This window comes from Lepisma saccharinum, chromosome 22 (assembly GCF_977018435.1).
Source record: "Lepisma saccharinum chromosome 22, izLepSacc3.1, whole genome shotgun sequence".
NCBI classification, from domain to species: Eukaryota; Metazoa; Arthropoda; class Insecta; order Zygentoma; family Lepismatidae; genus Lepisma; species Lepisma saccharinum.
The window spans coordinates 32,972,786-32,997,035 of NC_139250.1; the positions used below are offsets into that span (position 1 = coordinate 32,972,786).

The following is a 24,250-nucleotide window of genomic DNA, read 5'->3' on the forward strand; positions in this document are numbered from 1 at the left end:
ACATAAGAATGCATAATTATAATAGACAGCGAGGGTAATATGTTTTGATTTGTTGCTCTAAGTCCACTTAATGCACAGAAAGACAAATCGGGACTGGACCTACAGCTTAAAGTGGAATCGGAACAACTATGTGCCTCCACCGGGTATCGAACCCGAGACCCCTTGATTACAATTTACCACCACGCCGTCGTGAAGGCCCCGAAGGTAACATGTGAATTACCTTCTGCACATATTAACGGACGAGGAATCACTTTGAAATAAGTATCGGTCTCCGTGGCGGAGTGGTTAGCACAGCGCGCTACGATGACAGGGTGCCCGGGTTCGAATCCCAGCCTGGGCATGGGCGTTCTTTGTGAGGGTTCCTTCATGAATTTCATATCATCACTCATCCTCATCTTCGCAATTAGCCAAAAGTGGCAGAAAAGCGAGGTAAAAATAAACGAAATCAAATCTTTGAAATAAGCGTGCAAAGCAGACTCACCTTTTTCATTACTTTCTCTCCATTGTTAGTTAATACTATCTCCTTCTATTTACCTTAAATCAATTACATAAACAGTGGAGCTCAATCCTTACAGAAAGAAATGGATCTTCCATATGCTTTATTGATTGTTGCCAGGGAATTACACTATTGTTGTATTCAGTATTGTACCTAGGTATGATAATGTGCATTGTTATTGTTATATGGTAGGTTAAACTGAGAAAATAATACCGTATTAAGATGGAATATGCTGTTTTTACAAATTATTAAATTATTTAAACTTCTGCAGAACTAAGGTAGAAATCTTAAAACATCACATCTTCAGTAAACGAAAACACACACATAAAGAAAGTGTTGTCAATTTATGGTAGTAAAAGAATTTTATTTGATCTCTTCCTCTTCTTTTCTGTCTCTCGCTACTCACGGTAGCTGTAAGCAGTGGCGGCCATTAGGGGGCCGAGGGGGCAATTCCCCCCACTTTTGCCCATGCATTATATACCATATATATCTTATGTACAGAGGTAAATATACTGTTTCCCCCACTTTTGACACCTTGCCCCTCCGGTTTTGGAACCCAATCGCCGCCACTGGCTGTAAGTGTAGTGTTACTTTAAAATGTAAAAAAGTGCGTCAGTTTATATTAGTGTAGATGTCATTTGGGAAGGATACAACATGCCACAGTATACCTATGTGTGAACCACTTCTTTTGAGAACAACACACATGGTTTTCTGTTTATTAATAAGAAATTTGCATAAATATTCTAAATTTGTTTTTGGAATTTTATATTTATTTTGAACATTTTTAAACAGGTTTAAAAATCAGATCATTTCGGAACAGACAATCCCGTTCTGGGCTCATTTGAAATTTAATGGAATGCGAAACCATAAATTTGTAATATGAAATTTGAGATCAAACATTCATGTGTTCATTTTTCATGTCTAAGGAACATCCATGCTCCACTCAAGTGGGAATGGTATCGAGATGAGACTAGTCAAGACTTGACAGGGTGTCGTCTTGATCTTGTTCTTGTTGCCGCCTTGTTCTCATCTTGGTATTGTCTCCAAAGTTTATTTTCAGTACTACGCTTTATGCCCAGATAGGCACCTGCAGTGTAAAGTGAGTGGACATGAAGCAGTGTGCTTCAGGGGATCAAGCAGTGCATAGACAGTGTCACCTTACAAACATCAGCAGCGTATAGAGGTCATAAAGGCAAACAGATTTCTTAATAACTTTCTGCTGAGGCCTCGTCTCGACTCCACGAACCCGCGATAAACGAAAATTTATCCTGAATGTATGCAACCTCGCAGCACACAAGTTCACAATTGCCAGTAATGGATTACCTTTGCAATTACGATAAACAAAACATATTTATTTATTTGACAAAGGATTTCAAATAAGCCATTTTACATTGGAATGTACTAACAATAGAAAATAACAAATAAGATAACAAGAATAACACAAAGAATAACAACAAAAACTAAAATTTCATGCACTAAAATGACACATATTTTCACACAACAGCTTTTTAAAGCGTGCTTCCTTTTAAAAAATGTGTCTCATTTGTAAATATTTAGGTACATATCCGATTGGTAGGAATATGTAGCATTGTAAGCTAAATTTGTTTTAGTCTCGATCTGGTCCAAAAAAGTCTCTAAAAGTTTAGTCTCATTCTCCACTCTACTTTCAAAAGACCACCTCAGACCGAGACCGAGAGGAAACAGAGATTTCTCTAGTCTCGTGACGTCATCATCTCTATATTCAGCAAAATCTACTTAGGTCCACATAGGTGTATAGTTTTTCGAACCATTTTGACAATTATACCTAGTCTTACCATAAATACTGTCCCAACATTTGAGGGTGGCTGTACTTCCACCCGTACAAGCGAGAGACGGCAAGAGCAGTAGCGTGAAGCGTGAGTCATTGCTTGTTGAGCTGGTCAAGTGAAAAGGTGTCTGTTGTAAGTGTTGAAGATGAAATGGGGTGAGTACGAAAATCGTGTGGCCGTGGTAGCGTTGCACAAGGTAGGCAAATCACCAGGGGAGATTTTCAAAACCCTCCAGAAGCTGAAAATCTCCAAGAAATTTGTGTAATGCACTATCCAGCGCTTTGTTGAGACTGGTACTGTTAAAGATCGCCCACGGCAAGCAAGACCACGCACAGTACGAACACCAGAACTTGTGAAAGCAGTGGCGGCACGAGTGCGACGAAATCCTGTACGGAAACAGTCAGTGATGGCTTGTGAGCTAAAGATTTAAAAAATGTCGATGTCTCGTACGTTACGCAGTGACCTGGGACTCCATGCCTACAAACGACGCAAAGGACATCTCTTGACAAGTGAACTGAAGCTCCAGAGGCTCCGGAAATCAAAGCGGTTACTTCAGCGTTACGCGGCAAATGGGCACCGTTGAATCCTTTTCACTGATGAAAAAATTTTCAGTGTTGATGAGACTTTCAATGCCCAAAATGACAGGGTGTATGTCACATCCTCTCGGGAAGCTGCTGACAAGGCCCCCAGGATCCAGAGGGGTAACCATCCTGCATCAGTCATGGTGTGGTGGGGTGTGAGCTACGAGGGCACAACGGATCTCCATTTTTGTGAAAAGGGGGTCAAAACTTCAGCAAAAGTGTACCAGCAGACAGTGCTTGAGAAACTATGCAAGAATCTTCCCGACACCATCTTCCATGGAGAGAACTGAAGCTTCCAGCAGGACTCAGTCCCAGCACACAAAACACGCACCACCCAGCAGTGGTTGGAGGAAAATGTTCCTGACTTCATTTCCACGTCAGATTGGCCCTCTGCCAGTCCAGACTTAAACCCTTTGGACTACAAATTGTGGTCCAAGCTTCAGGAGATGGCTTGCAAGAAGAGACATCCCAATATTGACAGTTTAAAGCGGTCTCTTCAGAAGGCAGCTGCGGACTTTCCACTTGATGTGTTGCGTAATTCCATTGATGAGTGGCCACGAAGACTTCAGAAGTGTGTCAGTGCTAAAGGTGGCCATTTCGAATAATTATTTGTGATTTTGGTTCATAATGCATCCATGCACCTCATGTTATTCTGATATTAAAATATCTCTCACCATTTTGTGTCTATTTACTTACAACTTTGGGACAGTATTTATGGTAAGACTAGGTATGTAAAAGAAAAAAAAATCGGTGTGAATTTAGAGAAGCACTAATAACACAAGGGATGGGACTCGATGCTCTGACCACACTTAAATGAAAAGCCGCTTGGTGAGTCTTGGTCGTCGTTGCACCACGGTATTAAGCTTAGCAGAAAAAGGAATGAAAACACGACGAATGTTAATAAATGCTAGGGCTGAGCTGATGCCGATGTATCGATAGGTATCGGTATCGGAAATTCATCTACCGATACCAGCATATCGGTGTTTCACAGGGCCTGCAAAAATGATGCGCGACACTTTCCCGGAGTCTAATTATTCTGGAAATTATGCAAAATTCAAACTCTCTTTTCATTTTGTACCAATTTTGCAATAAAAACTATATTTTGCGATTATATTTTTTAATATTCTGATGCAATTCTTGAATATTCTAAAGCAAATTTCTTGGTAAATTGATGCATATAATTTTAAAGAAATTTTAATTATTGCAATTTTCAAGTATCGGTATCGGTATCGGTGGGAATCTGTAACAGTATCGGCATCGGTTTCGGTGGGAATCGGCATCGGCATGGGTGAAAATCGGCATCGGTATCGGAGGGAATCGGCATCGGTATCGGTGGAAATCGGCATCGGTATCGGTGGGAATCAGCATCGGTATCGGTATCGGTGGGAATCAGCATCGGTATCGGTATCGGTGGGAATCGGCATCGGTATCGGTGGGAATCAGCATCGGTATCGGTATCGGTGGGGATCGGCATCGGTATCCGAGGGAATCGACATCGGCATCGGTATCGGTGGGAATCGGCATCGGTATCGGTGGGAATCGGCATCGGTATCGGTGGGAATCAGCATCGGTATCGGTATCGGTGGGGATCGGCATCGGTATCCGAGGGAATCGACATCGGCATCGGTATCGGTGGGAATCGGCATCGGTATCGGTGGGAATCGGCATCGGTATCGGTGGGAATCGGCATCGGTATCGGAGGGAATCGGCATCGGTATCGGTGGGAATCGGCATCGGTATCGGAGGGAATCGGCATCGGTATCGGTGGTAATCGGCATCGGTATCGGTGGGAATCGGCATCGGTATCGGAGGGAATCGGCATCGGTATCGGTGGTAATCGGCATCGGTATCGGTGGGAATCGGCATCGGTATCGGTGGGAATCAGCATCGGTATCGGTATCGGTGGGAATCGGCATCGGTATCGGTGGGAATCAGCATCGGTATCGGTATCGGTGGGGATCGGCATCGGTATCCGAGGGAATCGACATCGGCATCGGTATCGGTGGGAATCGGCATCGGTATCGGTGGGAATCGGCATCGGTATCGGTGGGAATCAGCATCGGTATCGGTATCGGTGGGGATCGGCATCGGTATCCGAGGGAATCGACATCGGCATCGGTATCGGTGGGAATCGGCATCGGTATCGGTGGGAATCGGCATCGGTATCGGTGGGAATCGGCATCGGTATCGGAGGGAATCGGCATCGGTATCGGTGGGAATCGGCATCGGTATCGGAGGGAATCGGCATCGGTATCGGTGGTAATCGGCATCGGTATCGGTGGGAATCGGCATCGGTATCGGTGGGAATCGGCATCGGTATTGCAGGGAATAGGCATCGGCATTGGTATCGGCGGGAATCGGCATCGGTATCGGTGGGAATCAGCATCGGTATCGGAGGGAATCGGCATCGGTATCGGAGGGAATCGGCATCGGTATCGGTGGAAATCGGCATCGGTATCGGTATCGGTGGGGATCGGCATCGGTATCGGAGGGAATCGGCATCGGCATCGGTATCGGTGGGAATCGGCATCGGTATCGGTGGAAATCGGCATCGGTATCGGTGGGAATCGGCATCGGTATCGGTGGAAATCGGCATCGGTATCGGTATGGGTGGGGATCGGCATCGGTATCGGAGGGAATCGGCATCGGTATCGGTGGGAATCGGCATCGGTATCGGTGGAAATCGGCATCGGTATCGGTATGGGTGGGGATCGGCATCGGTATCGGTGGGAATCGGCATCGGTATCGGTATGGGTGGGGATCGGCATCGGTATCGGAGGGAATCGGCATCGGTATCGGTGGAAATCGGCATCGGTATCGGTATGGGTGGGGATCGGCATCGGTATCGGAGGGAATCGGCATCGGTATCGGTGGAAATCGGCATCGGTATCGGTATGGGTGGGGATCGGCATCGGTATCGGTGGGAATCGGCATCGGTATCGGTGGGAATCGGCATCGGTATCGGTATGGGTGGGGATCGGCATCGGTATCGGAGGGAATCGGCATCGGTATCGGTGGGAATCGGCATCGGTATCGGTGGAAATCGGCATCGGTATCGGTATGGGTGGGGATCGGCATCGGTATCGGTGGGAATCGGCATCGGTATCGGTAGGAATCGGCATCGGTATCGGTGGAAATCGGCATCGGTATCGGTGGGAATCGGCATCGGTATCGGTGGAAATCGGCATCGGTATCGGTATGGGTGGGGATCGGCATCGGTATCGGAGGGAATCGGCATCGGTATCGGTGGGAATCGGCATCGGTATCGGTGGAAATCGGCATCGGTATCGGTATGGGTGGGGATCGGCATCGGTATCGGTGGGAATCGGCATCGGTATCGGTATGGGTGGGGATCGGCATCGGTATCGGAGGGAATCGGCATCGGTATCGGTGGAAATCGGCATCGGTATCGGTATGGGTGGGGATCGGCATCGGTATCGGTGGGAATCGGCATCGGTATCGGTAGGAATCGGCATCGGTATCGGTGGAAATCGGCATCGGTATCGGTGGGAATCGGCATCGGTATCGGTGGAAATCGGCATCGGTATCGGTATGGGTGGGGATCGGCATCGGTATCGGAGGGAATCGGCATCGGTATCGGTGGGAATCGGCATCGGTATCGGTGGAAATCGGCATCGGTATCGGTATGGGTGGGGATCGGCATCGGTATCGGTGGGAATCGGCATCGGTATCGGTATGGGTGGGGATCGGCATCGGTATCGGAGGGAATCGGCATCGGTATCGGTGGAAATCGGCATCGGTATCGGTATGGGTGGGGATCGGCATCGGTATCGGAGGGAATCGGCATCGGTATCGGTGGAAATCGGCATCGGTATCGGTATGGGTGGGGATCGGCATCGGTATCGGTGGGAATCGGCATCGGTATCGGTGGGAATCGGCATCGGTATCGGTATGGGTGGGGATCGGCATCGGTATCGGAGGGAATCGGCATCGGTATCGGTGGGAATCGGCATCGGTATCGGTGGAAATCGGCATCGGTATCGGTATGGGTGGGGATCGGCATCGGTATCGGTGGGAATCGGCATCGGTATCGGTAGGAATCGGCATCGGTATCGGTGGAAATCGGCATCGGTATCGGTGGGAATCGGCATCGGTATCGGTGGAAATCGGCATCGGTATCGGTATGGGTGGGGATCGGCATCGGTATCGGAGGGAATCGGCATCGGTATCGGTGGGAATCGGCATCGGTATCGGTGGAAATCGGCATCGGTATCGGTATGGGTGGGGATCGGCATCGGTATCGGTGGGAATCGGCATCGGTATCGGTATGGGTGGGGATCGGCATCGGTATCGGAGGGAATCGGCATCGGTATCGGTGGGAATCGGCATCGGTATCGGTGGGAATCGGCATCGGTATCGGTAGGAATCGGCATCGGTATCGGTTAAAAGTGGTATCGGCTCAGCCCTAATAAATAGTATACAAAAATACATTATTAATTAAAAATAACAAAATTAAATCACAGAAAAAAGCTACTCCAAGAAGAAAGTACAGTATGAATTAATACGTAGCATATAATAATAATAATAATAATAATAATAATAATAATGCCACAAGAAACAATAAATATTGCAAAGAGATAGATAAAAAAAATCTAAGTGGTCCCTTGACTTGTGTTCATCCCGTTGCTTTTCCAGCAGCAGTACAGTGGAGACTCCTAAAGAAACTTGGAATGAAACGAACTATTCTTCCCTTAAATTATGCATTTTCGGAATATTTATGGATAGCTATGCTTCTCTCAAAATATCCTCGTTTACAGTTGCCGGTGGCGCAGGATAGGGTGAGTAAAAGGGTACATTGTACCCCCTAATTTTTTTGTGGGGGTACACTTTCCTAAAGAGATAGTCCTTTGATAGATAAGATATAGGCTAAAGCTGTTTCAGAAGAGTATACGATGACCTTCTTTTCTTTCTCTTTCAAATAGATTTTTCTAATTCTAAATACTTCCAAAAAGATTGTGGGATTTTTTGTGACACATGAAATTATATAATTATATAAACTTTTCATATTCCATCACTGCAAAGAGAATTGATATTTTTCCCATTTTATGCATACATAAATGCATTGAAAATGTCAAATAATATTATCATATTTTATCAAATAAATCACATGAAATTGTATAAACTTTTTCATATTCCATCACTATAAATACAACTTATATTGTTTCCATTTTATGCATACATAAATGCATTTAAAATGCCAAATAATTTTATCGTGTTAATTATTTGTAAGATACTTCTGTTTCTATTTAAACTGTAGATACAGTCTCGATCACCCTACCGGCCCGACCCTGTGGCCGAGTGGTTAGCACATCGCGCTGCGACGCCAAGGGTCCCGGGTTCGAATCCCGGTCGGGCTTAGTTGTTTGTGAATGTCCATTCATCAATTTCATCATTTCATCACTCATCCCCATCTTCGCAAATTAGCCAAGAGGCACAAAACGCGAAATAAAATAAACTAAATCAATCAATCAATCGATCACCCTACCTGAGCATAAAGTGAATCTAAAACAAGTTTTGACAAACTTCTCAGTCGAGACCAAAACGAGAACAAGCACAAACAAGAACGAGAAGGACCTCTTCGTACAGGAGACAAGCGGAGGCTGTGACAGGTTTCGACTTGTCTCATCTCTATACCATTCGTAATTGAAATGGAACAGTGATGTTTCCATTTCCTAGGTATTAAAACAGGACGCGACTTGTAATATTATCAGAGGAATGGACAGACTCACTGGGTTTCCTGTCTCAATAAGCTTGTGTTGTAGATGTTTCACAATAGTTCACCAGAATCACAGGTTTCCATTATTTTAAACCTTGCAGGCACTATCTTTTTATCTATATATTAAGTATGCTTATAATTGGACATTGTTTAAAATAACATCTGACTTTGATGTAGAATAGAAAAGAAATCAACCCCATTCAAAGTTAAATTCTGAAATTAAACTAATTTACGAAAATTATATAAATCAGGTTCGATGCTTTTCCAGCTGCTTTGTCAAGGGCACTGTGGTGCTTAGATTTTATCCATTTTGTTGCAATTTTTTTCAAAATCAAAGCAATGCACTGGAGGTCAATTTATTGAAAAGAAAAGAAAATTTAAAGTATTGCAATTTTTCAATAATTTCTGCAGTCAGTTAATGTTAGATTCACAGCACTGAATCCGTTTTCACATTGAGCTGTGGATATTGATAAATTTCGATTGAAGACACAATGTCTTTGAGCACTGCTTTGAGTGAGGTGTCAATGTGCTTTTAATTTTCATTTATTACTATTCATCCTCACCTTCGCGATTAGCTAAAGTAGGCATTAAAGAGAGGTAAAATAATTCAATGAAGTTTACTTGTGGAGCATCGTAAACAGGCCATTCCATTATAAATAACTACTTCGCATGGACGTCCGCAGGATTTTTTCCAGGAAGGGGCAAAAAGGTAAAAAAAGGTAAAGTGTTCCCCTGTGCATAGCACCACGCCATGAAGGCGTATAGGGGGTGTGGGGGTAACGCCCCACACTTTCTTGATCCGGTCGTGAGAGGGGGTGATGTGATCAGCATCACGCCCCTGACCGCCTTTACCCCGCAGGGTTTCCCCCAGGTACCCATGTTATTCGACGCTGGGTGGGCGCCGGGGCCGCTTCCACCTTCCAGGAAGGGGCAAGCAAGGTATTTTTTCCAGGGGGGCAAAAAGAGTCATATTTTCCCCCACAATAGTGATGGCCTTCAAGAAACACTATTTCAGTCTGATTATAAAAAAACATAAATTTATGTGTGCTGTTCTAAAATTGAATTTTCCATGCTCCCTATGTATGCACGTGTGTGTGTGTGCATGGGAAATTCCATTTTAGATCACCATAGCGTTTTTATGTGGATGTGTGTGGAATAAGGGTGAGCGGGACAGAATTTTTTGGGTCGGGACGGGAAGAATTCGCAATTTCGCGACAAAATCGGGTAAGTGATTGTTTCTGCATATCGGGTACAAAAACTAACAGTTTCCGATAAGTTCCAGACATTTACAATGCAGAAAAAGTCGAGAATAAAGGACTTTTTAAAATAACCATTCGGTATTTCCCGACTGCTTGGGATCCCGAAATGTCGGGATCGGGACGGGAAATTTTTTTCCTGATCCCGGTCCCGACTTTTCGGGATCCCGCACTGTCAATATACTATCACAGACAAATGAAGTATACTTTTTTGTCAGCTGTGATACCATAGAATAGTAAGGTTATGGTGATACTAAAAAGGAACAAAATTCGTGCACGCCCCGGAGGCGAAAAATAAAAAAAAATATATTTTTCTGCGTAAACTAGGGGGTTCTAAATATCCCGATACCATCAAAATTTAGAACTCTACACAACATTTCTCCCTGAAGTAATTGGTTTTTCCATTTCTGGGATATAAAGTGACAATTTCCGGAAAGGTTCAGACACTGCAGTGCAAATCTCGCCCGCACTCCTGTAGCGTCAGTATTGTGTTGTAACTGATGTCGCTAGTGTCGACATACATGCGCAAGAAGATGGCGAACAACTCTTACGTATAAGTTAACTTTGGAGTCTTGTCCGCCAGAAAGAAGTTATGCGTATTCGTCTATAGCGTTGAAGTGTAGAAAGTTGTGAATCGTTGTGTTTCTCTGCCATCGCATGAGTATAATTAGAGACACAGGATGAGTACTGGCATACCTGAATTAGGAAGCAAGATTAGCCTAATATCTAAGGCAGATATTAGATATGAAGGCAGACTTTTCACTGTTGATCCGCAGGAATGCACAATAGCGTTAGCCAATGGTGAGAGTAATATACCATACAATTTACGTATATGTTGTCTTGTGCTATTTTAGAATAATTTAGTATATTCGTTTAGAGAATGCCTTGTCTTGTAATCATTATTATGTCCACGTTAACTGTATTTGGTGTCTATTTTCTCGATACACAATGGCCGCCCGAGTAAAAAATATAGCATATATTTCCGTAGATATTAGGAAGATGCATTTGATGGTTGGCCCATTTGTTGCAAGTTGCAGATTCTTAGTCCTGTTCGTGCCCTAAAATGATCCTATCAAACGGGCTTTGTATTAGATTATGGCCTATATCGTGAATTACCTCTTTGTTTACTTCTAATTTGTTGCTTTGTCAAGTCAAAGTCACACCTAAATAAGTATTTTCTACTTAGAAATAAAACTTTTGACATAGCCCATTTTAACAGGATAATGCAATAGTGTTTAAGTAGCAGATATAAATAGGGTAATTACATTTCTCACTCCACGAATTAGGTACGAACATTTTAGATGCATATATGATAGTGCAAGGTCAATATTATGACGATAAGGTTTGACAAAATCCAGAATATATTTATTTTGGAACAGTGCATTTCTTTCGTATTATTCCCAAAAATGTCGACCATGAAGAAAAATTGTGATTCAAAAAGAGAAATGTCCTTGTGGAATCACAAGTAGAGTTTATTTCATCTGTATATACCTACAATGCAAGATGACCCAGTTTATGGTCCCCTTCCCCCTGAAAAATTCTGCATAATCCATGATTGTATAAATAGCAAATGCATTGCATTATCCAAGTGTCAAACTTGACCAGCTGGTGGAACTAGCTTTTGAGCGATTTTTCACCAGGTTCGAAAATGCACGTGTAGGATATAACCTGCAACCTGACTGGCCTGATATTTTGAATGCACATGTTTTTCAGTTGTAGATAATTTTTTTTGTGGTTGGGACTGCCAGTCAATCTTGATTGTTATTATCAATACTTGTAAGTATAAATTATAATCGACGGGATCTGGATTTGATTCTCCCTATAGTAACATTGCACAGTGATTTAGATACAGTTCCAGAACTTGTGAGCATAATATAGGTGTAAACTTTGACAAAAGGTAGTCAGTCATAATCTTTCTCAAATGATGCATTTGAAATTGTGGTGACTGTTCAGATTGTTTTATGATTTCTCCTAGCACAAAGACTATCGTAGAATTTTAGAAATCATTGTCACACGAAATTTGAACCTTCCTTAAAGTAATGAGCACCGTTTGGACTCTAAAAAAAGTTATGTTGAAAAAAACAAGTTTTTAATTACCTTATCCACTTCTAATGGACAAGATATTCTCTGTCGAGAAGAGACTGTACATATCGTAGAAGCGTTCGAATGAATGTAGAAGTAAATCTGAACCTTAGTACAATGCATTTAGGGACTTTATTTTAATGCTAAGGGAACCAAACCTAACCTGCCTAACCTAACCATATATTGAACAATACCTTAAGTAATCGCTAAAACTCCACAGTAGTGTTAACAGAAATAAATCTAAATCAAACCATCTAAAAATTGCTTTTGTAGCATGATTAAATTGCAATAAAACAAAAGGAACTTTGGCCGAAAAGGTATGCAAGAGTTTTTAAAAAAACTTCTTGGTGCACATTGTCACACTTTTCTATTCATAAAAAGTTTGTGCGCTTTATATATAGTAGGGAATATAAGAATGCAAAGCCTGTTCCAGGTGAGAAATGTAAAATTGTAGTGTTCATATTCATTTAGAATGTGGAGAACATGTCCCAGAGATAACAATTGTGTTTCGAATGAACCTGAGTTTTTGTTGTAGGTGAAATAGTTTTTCTGGGTACCGTGCAATAAGTGAGACCCTTGTGTTCTTACGTCAGATGAGGAATGCCTACGAGGTTAGGTAGCATTAGCATAAATACAATGACAAATTATTTAGGCTGAGTACTAAACCTAGCTAGCCTAACCTAACAACGTAGGCTAAAGTTTGCTAAAGTGTTGTGCAATAAGTGACAGTCATGTGACATGGTACTGCCCCAGATTTTGTTTGGAAGGTTTGGAGTTTAGTGTGGTAAGTGCTATCAATGAAAATGTGTGATTCGTCTGGCAATTGACACATTTCGCCCCTGCAACCACATAGCAGAAAGTGCATTGTTTTAAGGTTAGTAATTTTGAAAATCTTATATTTTTGTTCGCATTGGAAATAGTTGTTAGATTAGGAGGGCCAGGTTTGGTCATGTTAGTGATTTCGTGGTTTTCTTAGTACTTTCAAAAATTATGTATTCTCGTTCGTATTGGAAATTGTTGTTGGGTTAGGAGGGCCATATTTGCTACAGATAATGATTTCACGTTTTTGTTATGCCAGGAGTGTTAGTTTTTCTGCTGTTTGGGAATTTGTTTACGGGAAAAATGAGTGATAGTAGTCTGGCATAGGAGTTGCTTGTTCTTACGCGGGTCATAGTTTGCAATCAAATATGTTATTTGTGGTTTCTTAACGCTGAAACCACTTTTATATTATGTAAAACGTTGAAGTCTGTCTATTAAGAAAAAATAGACTTTATTCTCGAGGGGGGAGGGTACTGTTGGTCAACGTCCCCCTTTTGCTGTTGTCCACTTGGATGATGCTGCCACCTAGCGGCTTTCGTTTCAATTAGTTTTAAAGGACAAATTGAGCTTTCTTTTCTGAACAAATGAACTTCGTGTACCACCGTGCGTATGTAAACAAGAATGGCAGCACGTAAGGTTTTGAAACTCTCAGATCACAGAGAAGTAACAGAGCTTTTGGATGTTATTTCGGACTGTGAATTTAGTGGATCAGATGTAATTAGTGCTGGAGAAGATGGAGAAAGTGACTGTGTTGACGATGTGTTAGTGAGTGGTACAGATTCATGTTCAGAATGTGAAAGTGATTCTGTAAATGGTGGTGTTCATAGTTGGTCGATGATGGATGGTAGTTCACGCAGGTTAGGGGTGATCTTACCAATTTTGAAACTCCATACAAATCATTCCAGCAGTTTATGCCAGACCACTTATTTGATATTGTTGCAAATGAAACAAATCTCTATGCAAATCAATTCCTGGACAAGACATACAACTTTCCTCCTAGTTCAAGATATCATTCTTGGTGTGGGTGCTCTGCAGATGACATTCGGGCCATGGTTGCCATTGACATTAGCATGGGACTTTGTAAAAAACCAACACTAAATATGTACTTTGCTCAAAAAGATGGGCTTTGTACTACACCAAACTTTTCATCAGTTATGCCACGAGATGATTATTGTTTACTAAGATCATTTATCCACTTCAATAATAACAACAATCTAATACCAAAGGGGATTCCTGGATATGACCCTTTGTTGAAAGTAAGGCCCATCATTGATGAATTGGAAAACATTTATTTACATAATGTACAACCAGGGAAGTGTTTGTCAGTAGATGAATGTATGCTGAAATTTACAGGAAGACTATGGTTCAAACAATACCTTCCTTCAAAACTATCTACCAAGTGGCGAGTGAAATTATGGTCTGTGAGATAGTAAAACTGGTTACCTTTGCCGGTTTGATACATATGTTGGGAAACAATACGATGATAATGGTGCTGAAGGAAGTTTAGGGGAGAGGGTTGTAAAACACTTGCTTGAAGGTTTTGAAGACAGTGGTAGAATAGTGTATGTAGACAATTTTTTTTCAAGCCCTTCACTTTTTGAACATTTATCCTTGGAAGGAATTGGTGAATGTGGAACAGTGAGGTCTAACAGAAAAGGACTACCCCTTGAAATGAGGAATATAAAAATGAAGAAAGGTGACAGCCCTAAATTTTGGTACAGTAGTTCACAAAAAATGTTGGCTTGTGTCTGGCAAGATACAGGTCGTGTAAATATGCTTTCTACTGTTCACACTTCTGAATGTCAACCGGTTAGGAAAAGAACCAAGAAATCCCCTACAGGATGTGAAACCACAGCTGGTTGTCAATTATAATCACTGCATGAATGGAGTGGACAAATTTGACCAGTTATGCACCAATTAGTTATTCTCACAAAAGTAAATGGTATCAAGTTTTATGGTACTTCTTTATTGAGGTGGCTCTGGTAAATGGAAGAATTACGTTCAATCATGCTAACAAGAAGAATATGACAGCAAGTGAATACAGGCATGCAGTTGTAGATGGACTTTTGCAGAACTATTCCCGTCCAGCTCCAAAAAAAGTGAATCTTAGATTGTCTGATGTCATTCATACAGCAAGACTGAGAGACATTTCATTGAAATGCAGGCTGATAAAAAGCATAAGCCTAACTGTGTAGTTTGCTCAATTTTGCCAGTTCAGTGTGTGAAAAAAGGGAAGGGGTCGTGCAAGAGGAAACAAACCATATACTGTTGCAAGAACTGCCCAGGAAATATCCCTTTGTGTCATTTTCCTTGTTTTGAGATCTACCATACAAAAAAGAACTTCAACGCTACCTGTCAGTGATAGACTGTAACATAAGCATCATTTTTTCATTAATATCACCCTTAAAGTGTACTTATTAGTAGTATATGTAGTAGGGTTCTAGAATAATTATTTCAGAATTTTTTAAAATTCTGAAAAATCCTCAAGAAAAACTAAACAGCGAAGGCCACATTCCCTTGAAAAAGTCCGTAGCAAAAGAGTTAAAACAAATGTGATAATAATGTCTGGAAAAATTGGACTGGAAAATCTGGGAATGACAGGGAATTTCATATTCAAAATCCAAACCTCCTTGTGTGTGTTCGATAATCGTACTTGCTGCTGCTCCTGAATAAAACAAAAATTGGCTATAATCGATCACAGTTCAGATTTTTTTTTATTTGGACAACTTCACTTGCTGATCCTTTGTTTCTGTCACCATTTTGGCACAAGAGGATGTTCTGGCTACGTCGCGGGACTTTCACACACTGTCCATGGTTGCAAAAACATAAAACAAATTAGCATTTAGAAATTATATTTGTATTTTCTTAGTTTCTTCACAGTGCCAGCCTGATCTTCCAGTCTCACATTTGTGTAACTGCGATTGTAGTGTTACTTTTTCCTGACATGAAAAGTGCAGGCTATACCAAGACTTGAATCTGGGTCTCTGGCATACCGTGCCGTTGCTCTGCCACTGAGTACAGAGCTAGCCTGGCTTTGCCTCATTTTTCGCTGTTTTACCTGTGTGGAGTTCAGTGCTTTGCCAACAGGGTGTGTTGCCTTTTAAACACTGTACACATAGACGTCTACAGTGTTTCGGGCCATCTTGGTAGCTCACTGTTAGAGAAAAGGCATAGTATGCTAGATACCCAGGCTTGAGTCCTGGTTGAGCCTGCCTGCAGTTTTCAGTTCTCCAGTGTATGCCAAATCTTCATGTAATTCACTCCCAAGTTTAAATATTAATTTGATACAAACTACAATGCCCAGTACATGTGATGCAAATTTGCTTTGTTTTGTTGTTTTTTAAATGTATACCAGAACAGCTGTTTTTCCTTGTATACTTAATGTCAGTAATAGCTGGCTATGTGGCATGGTACGACATCAGGGGTCCCGGGGTCAAATCCCAGCCTGAATGTGGATGTTTGTGTCATTTCATCATGTCATCACTCATCCCCATCTACACAAATTAGCCAAAATGGGCACAAAAAGCGAAGTAAAATAAAGCAAATCAATAATCTCTAATAACTACATGTGAAAGTAAGTATCATCCTTTAATTTGTACAGCCCTCTACATCTGGAATCTTTGTATTTATAAGTAAGATTTTACTGCATAAGTATATCTTCATACTGCTTAATTCCAGTATGTTCAATTCAACTCTGGGTGAAGTCGTCCAATAACAAGAGCTTGAAAACTACAAGATAAGATTTCAAGGACTGAACTATCACAGGAGTTAAAATTTTAATAACATGTTGCATTAACTTAAGTCATGGTCATAAAGGAAAAAAAAAAACATTTTTTCATTCTAAATAACCTTCTAAATCAGTTGGTTTTTTTAGTTGGTGTAATGTGTAAATTTATTTACACTTGAGTAACAATTTTTTTAGGGAAGATTGTTAGCTTTTGGCAAATTTCATCTTTGGATATGTCAGTGCAGAAACTTTTTCATGCTGAATTCAGTTTATGCTACTACACCATAAAGTAAACAAAGCAATAGTTAAATCATTCTTGAAGCTTTCCTGGCAGCGCATATCGAAGAGGTTTTCTCGGGCAATCAGCCAGGTGATTTCCGGAAAGGCTTTCGAGAGCTAACGTCACTCTCATCTTCAGGGAATGAAGTGCAGAGATAAGTCAGGGTGACTTGTATTTGGTGTGGGAGGGGTCTGGTGTAGGAGGCGGGTCAATCAGGTGACTTTTCTCAGACGTCTTCGCTCCCAGTTGACTATCGCTAACCAGGCTGGGTCCAGTTAGTCCTGTATCCCTGTTGAGGTTGTCCTTTTCCCCGTGTATGGCTATTGCTTCTTTGATGAGACTGTCCCAGTAATTTGATGATTTATTGATCTCTGTGGTTGTGAAATCAATTCTATGGCCCTTCTGGATTGAATGTGTGCACTTAACACTTCTATGAAGTTAGAAACTAGAATCCACAAACAGAAAAGTTTGTGAAGGTGAATATTTAGTATTTCCAAGTAGCCCACATTTGTATCCACTAAGAATTGCATGAATAGGCAGGCAGAAAAGGCTCTAAAATTTTAGAGAAGGCAATGATACTAGGCATTTAAAATATGATATTCTACATGAAAGATTTATATAAGTTTTATCCATCAAGGGGGATTCTTTCTCTACCCACCCATGGAGTCATTTATCAATGATTCAATTGCATTATTGCAGCACCAAATACATGATAGTCTGACATTCTTTTAAAATATTTTAGGTACCAATAGTAAATATAGGCCATAGTGGTCAGCACTACATTCTCTGGTGCCAGGGATCCCAGATTTGAATTTTGACCTGGGCGTTTGAGTATCCCTTCGTGAATTTCATCCTCATTACGATTAACCAAAAGTGGCAGAAAAGCAACGCTAAATAACAAATCAAGTTGAGAATATATATAAGGAATTTTAGGCACTATGAAATTTAGTGATTATTTTTTCTGAAAGGTATCTGCACTGGAAACCTAAGACAGTACAGTACACCCTTGAAAGTTTACTTTTTGAATTTTAGCTACAAATTTGTTTTACAAAGCCTGAAATTTGTCAAGATGTGGAAATCCCAAATAAGAGATTTAGCTGCCAAGTTTGACCAGTATACATCAAATTCCTCTTATCCCAGACCAGCTTTTACACTTCTTTAAATGCAAATTTTGTTCTAATCACTCAAAAATACATGCAAATTTGAATAACTGAGTAAAATTATGGGCATGAGACCTAACATTTCCTAACCTAACACCGTAGAATTATCATTGTTTATGAAGATTGTTATGAAAGGTTGCAGTTGTTATTGTGAAAATAAAGTATCTGTTACCTTAGCTGGAAGCAGCCAGCCCAAATGCTCTGCACAAGTGAATATAGCATCCACCATGACAATCAAAAAGACAGCAGATGGGATGTTGCCTACCGCCTCATGACGCTTATACCAATTTTCAACATTTTTGTTAGTGTGGGAGTGCTAAGTTTGATGGCGTTATTGTACAGAAGGTTGTTCGCTTTATATCAGACCATTTTTGACGGGTACTCACCTTAAGAGGTACCGTGCCGCCACCACCGATCATGTTCTATTGGATCCCCAGCATTGTGGACTATCGCCCGGCATCGCAGTTTCCATTGCGACAAGCTCCGACGCAGGACAGGCATGGGAATTCTGTCCCACTCCTCCCTGCAAGCTTTCCATAGACCATCCAGGGTGCGCTGGCGGCGATGTTGAAGATGTAGTTTCAACAGTCCAAATGCGCAAAAATCCATTGGACTGGCATCTGGGCTTTTGACAGGAATGTCTTCAAACGGAATGACGCTAATTCCTTATTCCTCTGCCATTTCCTGATAAAAACGTAGTGATGTTCTGGCGGTATGACTCGAAGCCTTGTCCATATGGATCATCACCTGGTTCGCGTCCATTCCATACAATTGTGGGATCTCTCTCTGGTAGATAGGGGTCAGAATGGAATCTGGGAAATATCTGGCATTCATCTTCACATTTTTGTCCACCTTGTGTATCATCATCAACTTACCCTCATATCCGAATTCCATCACAACCATAAAGCCACGAGGGAAACTTTCTGTTTACTGATGAACAAAGTTGCTGCGCCCCTTGCTGTCAATGTCACTATGTGATTGCCCGAATGTGACCACCAGCAGTGAGATGGACATATGATTCATCCATTGTGACAACTTTCTTCCATTTGGAACCCGCCAGGTACTTTTCATACAGTTTCACAATGCGTACGTATGAAAACTTAGCATGATAGAGGGCCATTACGTAAACCCTCCCAATACCGGTTGATTTTCGGCACAATTTGATAACATGCACTATCAGCACTCACGCACCTACAAGGTCAGACACAACACTTCTCCCGCCAGCAGACCCATAGTTCCAGCATGATATGCCAGGTGGCAGCACCGAATTGAAAATGATCTGATATAAAGTGAACAACTGTGTGAACATTTTTTCGCTATTAGGGTTCATATAACAAATTTTTGGTTGTAAGGGGCGAAAGTTCTCGGATTGGTCTTTTTACGTACGTGGGTCATGCTTTGGGATCAAATGAGATTTTTATTTTTCAATGGCAGACGTTCATATGAAGCACAATCTTATAAACGACTCAAAATTTTTCACGTGTGTGTGTACACAGAGGGTTACTATGACTGCAGTTATTATGATGTAGTTGTAATGTTCAGTGTTTTTCAGTGTCAATCTTCACATTCAACAGCTTAACAATATTTTTTTTTAGTTCGTTCCTTTGGCACAGAGGACAGGTCGTCACAGTACCCTGTACCTGCCCAGGACCAGGTGTATGACTACATCTTGTTTCGAGGATCGGATATAAAGGATATCAAAGTGCTCAACACCACCAGTCACAGCAAAGGATTACCATATGATCCTGCAATCGTTCAGGTAGGTTTCAATATTATATTCCAATTATTGGTTTAGTGACAGAAGTGTATGGTTCTGTGTGTGTGGTTATACAAACTTGTAAGTCAGTGTTTTCTTTGTGAAAGTGTATGCTCAACACATGAATTGTTATATTTGCATTACTTTGAGAAACTAAAAGCTTAGCTTATTTTGTAAGCAAGAGATGAGTATTAAAATCTCATGCCATTCTCTCCTCCGAATGTTCTGCACATTAAGTTCTTTGTGCCAGGAAGTACCTTCGGGTTCTAGGTGCCATGCAGTGGCAGATCCAGAGGGGGCACAGATGCACATGCCCCCCAAAATACTAGAGCAAATTATAAACTTAATATGTAATTTACAAAATTAATTTAAAAAAATCTTATTAATTATGTGTACACTTTTGAAAAATGGTGCACCCTGTAAGTACAACCAAGAGCATTGTATACATTGTGCCAATCATAGACTTAATTTAATTCTGACGAAGGCTTGTAGCATTCAAAATGTACGAAATGCTGTGGGAGCTATTTCAGGTATTGCTAAGTTGCTATAGGAATCTCCACAGAGAACTAATTTGTTAAAACAAACTATAGAAGAAATGTTAAAAAAAAAAAAAGTAATATGAAAATACTTGTGTAACTTGTGCGTTTCTGTGTTCGCATGGAATACGCTATTAATAATATTGTGTTTTTTTTTAAATGTAGTTCTTAATAACTTGGCCGCATGTACGGATGACTGGAATTGGTACTTAAAGAATATTAAAGTATAAAGACTTGTTTCACCATGGTAAACTTTAATTTAAAGTAGTACTGTAATCTTCATTAGTATTTATGTATACACTTTTGGAAATTGGTGCCTCCCCCAAAAAAAAAGAATCCTGGATCTGCCCCTGGTCTGGTGCCATGTGCTATTTTCAGTGGTTGTAAAATGTCAAAGCTTGTGGAGTAGCAATCAAAAGCTGTCACAATTACACAAAATGGTGTCTTAATCTATGTAAATCCTACATGCATTTTATAGATTGACAGATAAGAAATTATTGCAGGTACCGTAATGTGGGGCTATTTTGAACGCATTGCAGTAAAAGTCGTTGAATTGTAGTGGTACCTGATAGCAGTGTAAAGTTAAAATAAAATAGTTCTGTAGCTCATGATGCCACCTTCGACGTACCATAAGTTGTTAGACTCGTGTGTTGTTTGTTGGTCCAGAAAAAAATCTCCAACCTCTGTTCAGAATTACTCATTTGGGGGCTATTCTGAACACAAGCACATTTTGTATGTATGCTCTGTTGTACTTCACCTAGGGGCTGTTTGGAACATTCCATCTTACTGTTGGGGCTTTTCTGAACATGCTGATATGTCTGTCACTTGTGCATGTTTGCCTTCACGTTTTGGCAGTTGGAGAAGGCTAAAGAGGGAAACCAGTGTGTTTTTTGAGGAACTTTTGAAAAAATGAGAACAGGGTATTCGTCAATCAAAACATAAAACGTAAAATGTTAGAAGACAAGAAGTCGGAACAACTTTGTTCCTGCGACTGCGTGTGTCTGCAGATAGTGTAGTCACTCACACCCTGTAGTCGTGGAACGTAACAAGTTCACTGTTCATAATAGCCCCATTTTGTGTGGCAAAATGATATATTTTTTAAACCACCTCTGTTTTAGAGGAAACGTACGAAAAACTGTTTCTTGACAATTTGATTTGTTGCACACCAGGTCTAAAATGTCTACAGTGAACCATGATGCAGGACGTTACTCCATGGTAGCTCACTAGGGCATTGTTTCCATGTTTCTGGAAAACTTGAAAGCAACTGTTCCTAGGTTTCTATTTTTTATTAGTTCAGTTTTGCGACCCCTTGGGAATTATTGCACTCAGTGAACCATTACGATCCCAAAATAACACAGCAATTTTTTTCCAGCTGGATTTAGAGATTAGTTCAGTAAGTATAAAACAGGAAAACATTTTAGAACACACTGTTCAGAATAACCCCACATTACGGTACTGTTAAAAGTACCCATACCTGTGACTAATGTTCTACTTATCCTATTTCAGGTTGAAAAAGTTTCTTCAGTATCTACAAACAAAATGGCAGAATTTTGCATTATGCAGGGTAATTCAAGATGAATTGTGCAACTTTACAGTCATTATGACATTACTATTTATGATAGAAAATCAGACAAGGCATCAATATAAAGAAGAACTCTGCAAGTTTTATTCCCACCTAGCGGGCTTATTCTTCTTATCAGATCCTCCACCAGGATCGCTGGTGTCGCAAAAGGTCTAATGACCAGTAGAAGGCGTAGTGTGTTGGAGCTATCGAGAACTGATTAAATCACAATGGTGCAAAGACATATCCGCATGCTTTTTGGTAGTAATGCATAAGTTTCTTAAACCCGTCTGATAGATTTGCCAAAGTTACAACTGTGAATTGTTAGTGCCTTCGAAACCATTGACGACTTGCTGTCTCGTGCATAGTACTTGATTATTGTTCACATTTTCTTGATTATCGTTCAGACATTTTCCACATTACACGTGGTTCCCATGTTGAATTTGTAAAGTTGCACCATTCATTTTGAATTACTCTGTATTACAGAGTAGATATAGTCTGAAATTTTAATTGATATTGATAGTTTTACCAGTACACTACTATGCCTGTACAGTAAAATCCTGATTGTATATTCTCTGGTTTTGTTTTTCCACATACAATCTTCATGATCCCAATAGAGTGAAATGCTATTGAATTTTTCCAGATTTAACATTTTCCTGCATTTTAAGATCTTTCACTATGGTCCTCTTTAGAGAGTTTCTTGTGATTTGTTTTTATGAGCAAGTGAACACCCTTTTTGAAGTATTATTGCGAATGTTTGCTCCTTTCATCAGGCATTTATTTATAATTTGACCAATGTTCGTTGCATTAGTAGGAGAAATTGAAGAAAAAATGCAAGTTAAATAATGATTTGTGTCAATGTTTTGATCCAGGCTCTGTTATAACATTGTTGGAGCCTAACAGGTGGAGTGAAATGAGATCATTTTTATCGTGTACAAAAAGACAAATGTTATAAAGACTTAACAATAAATCCTAAATGTCGGGCAATTCAAAACAGCTCTCTTGTACACACAAAATTCTTTGACATTTTCGTTTGTAGTTAATTTCAGAAGTGGTGGCTTTACCATGTGAAAAATGGAACTCCATAATGAATTTATAATGCTATCTTCATTATTTAATTTGATCCAGTGTTTTGCATTGAATGAGCCCTCCCATATCTAAAGTGTTTACTTGTTGCTTCTAGTGTATGGCTATTACAACTACAATGCAAGCAGTACAGACATTCTACAAGAGTAATCAATTACTGATTTTGTTGCATCTCTAATATATGTAGTTTAAAAGTGTACGGAATTTTTTTCACAAATTTTTAGGGCTGAGCTGATACCGATGTATCTGCGACACTTTCATGGAGTCTTATTATGCTGAAAAATGTGCAAAATCCAGTGTCTTATATTGCAGCAGTTTTGTGAAAAAAATTGAATTTTGTAATAACATTACATGTAATTTAATAATCTGCTATAATTATTGAGTATTTTAAAGCAAATGTGTTGGTAAATTGTTGCATATAATTAGTGGAATACAGTAAAACCTTGTTAATCCAGACTAATGGTTGTTCATATTACTACGTGCGAATTACTCACAAGATTAACAATATAAATTGCAACTGTACTTAGTTTTTTTTGCGAGTTTAAGTTTTCTTCAATTACGACGTTTTGAGAGAACTTCTCTCTTCAGGTTTCAGTTTTAAAGGTTTTTAGTTTTTAAAAAATGTATACATGTTTTAACTTAGGTAAATGATGGCTTTAAAGCACGTAAATTGTAAGTGTGTAATCTATCTTCCTATACTCTTTATCCGCTTACATTTCACCTAACCCTTGATCCTGTTGACTATGGAAGAAATATTTTGATGAAGCTATGACTTTGTGAATTGCTTATAACACCGAAACCTGAAGAAGAGGGAAGTTCTCGAAACATTGTAATTGAAGAAAACTTGATCATACTCGCAAAAAAAAAAAAAAAAACGTAAGTAAAATTGTAATTTATATTGTTATATTGCAGACTAATGGACTTAACGAAAGTCCGGATTAACTGAAATAACCTAGAAGAACAGTAGAATGTGCATTAAAACTCAGTTTATAGCAAGAAAACACGTTTATTATGGTGTATTTAAAGGGCATAGGTCTAAATACACTACAGTACAAAGTCTGCGGGGAAACAGAATTTCATCAGTGGTTGACTGCCTTTTCTTTGGGAAGTTCTTTGTCTACTTCTAGCTACATTTAAAACGTTGCATTCTGCTTCCCCCCCCCCCCTCTTTGCCTGTCCGGATTAAAGGAAGTCTGGCTTACTGGTGTCCGGATTAGAGGTTTTACTGTAATTCAATTTTTAAGTACCTCTATTGGTGGGAATCTGTTAAAGAGTATCTGCATCTAAATCGGTTGAAAGTGGTATTTCCTCAACCCTACTAAATTTACCATTTAATGCACACATTGCTAAAATTTTTCATTGCAT

The 24,250-nt window shown here is 40.3% G+C and overlaps 1 protein-coding gene across 5 annotated transcripts in view; it reads left to right on the top strand.

Annotated features, from left to right (window-relative positions):
• The first annotated feature begins 10,430 nt into the window (after positions 1-10,430).
• Positions 10,431-24,250, top strand: part of tral (LSM14 family protein trailer hitch) — a 39,564-nt gene continuing 25,744 nt past the window's right edge. For 2 of the 5 annotated variants that reach the window (XM_083144054.1, XM_083144058.1), the window contains exons 1-2: positions 10,433-10,679; positions 19,542-19,705. In XM_083144054.1, the coding sequence (XP_083000180.1) occupies positions 10,559-10,679; positions 19,542-19,705 (285 nt within the window). In that variant the 5' untranslated portion in view covers positions 10,433-10,558. Of the gene's footprint in view, positions 10,680-19,541; positions 19,706-24,250 lie in introns of all 5 variants that reach the window. The other 3 variants (XM_083144055.1, XM_083144057.1, XM_083144056.1) reach the window with 3 other exon arrangements.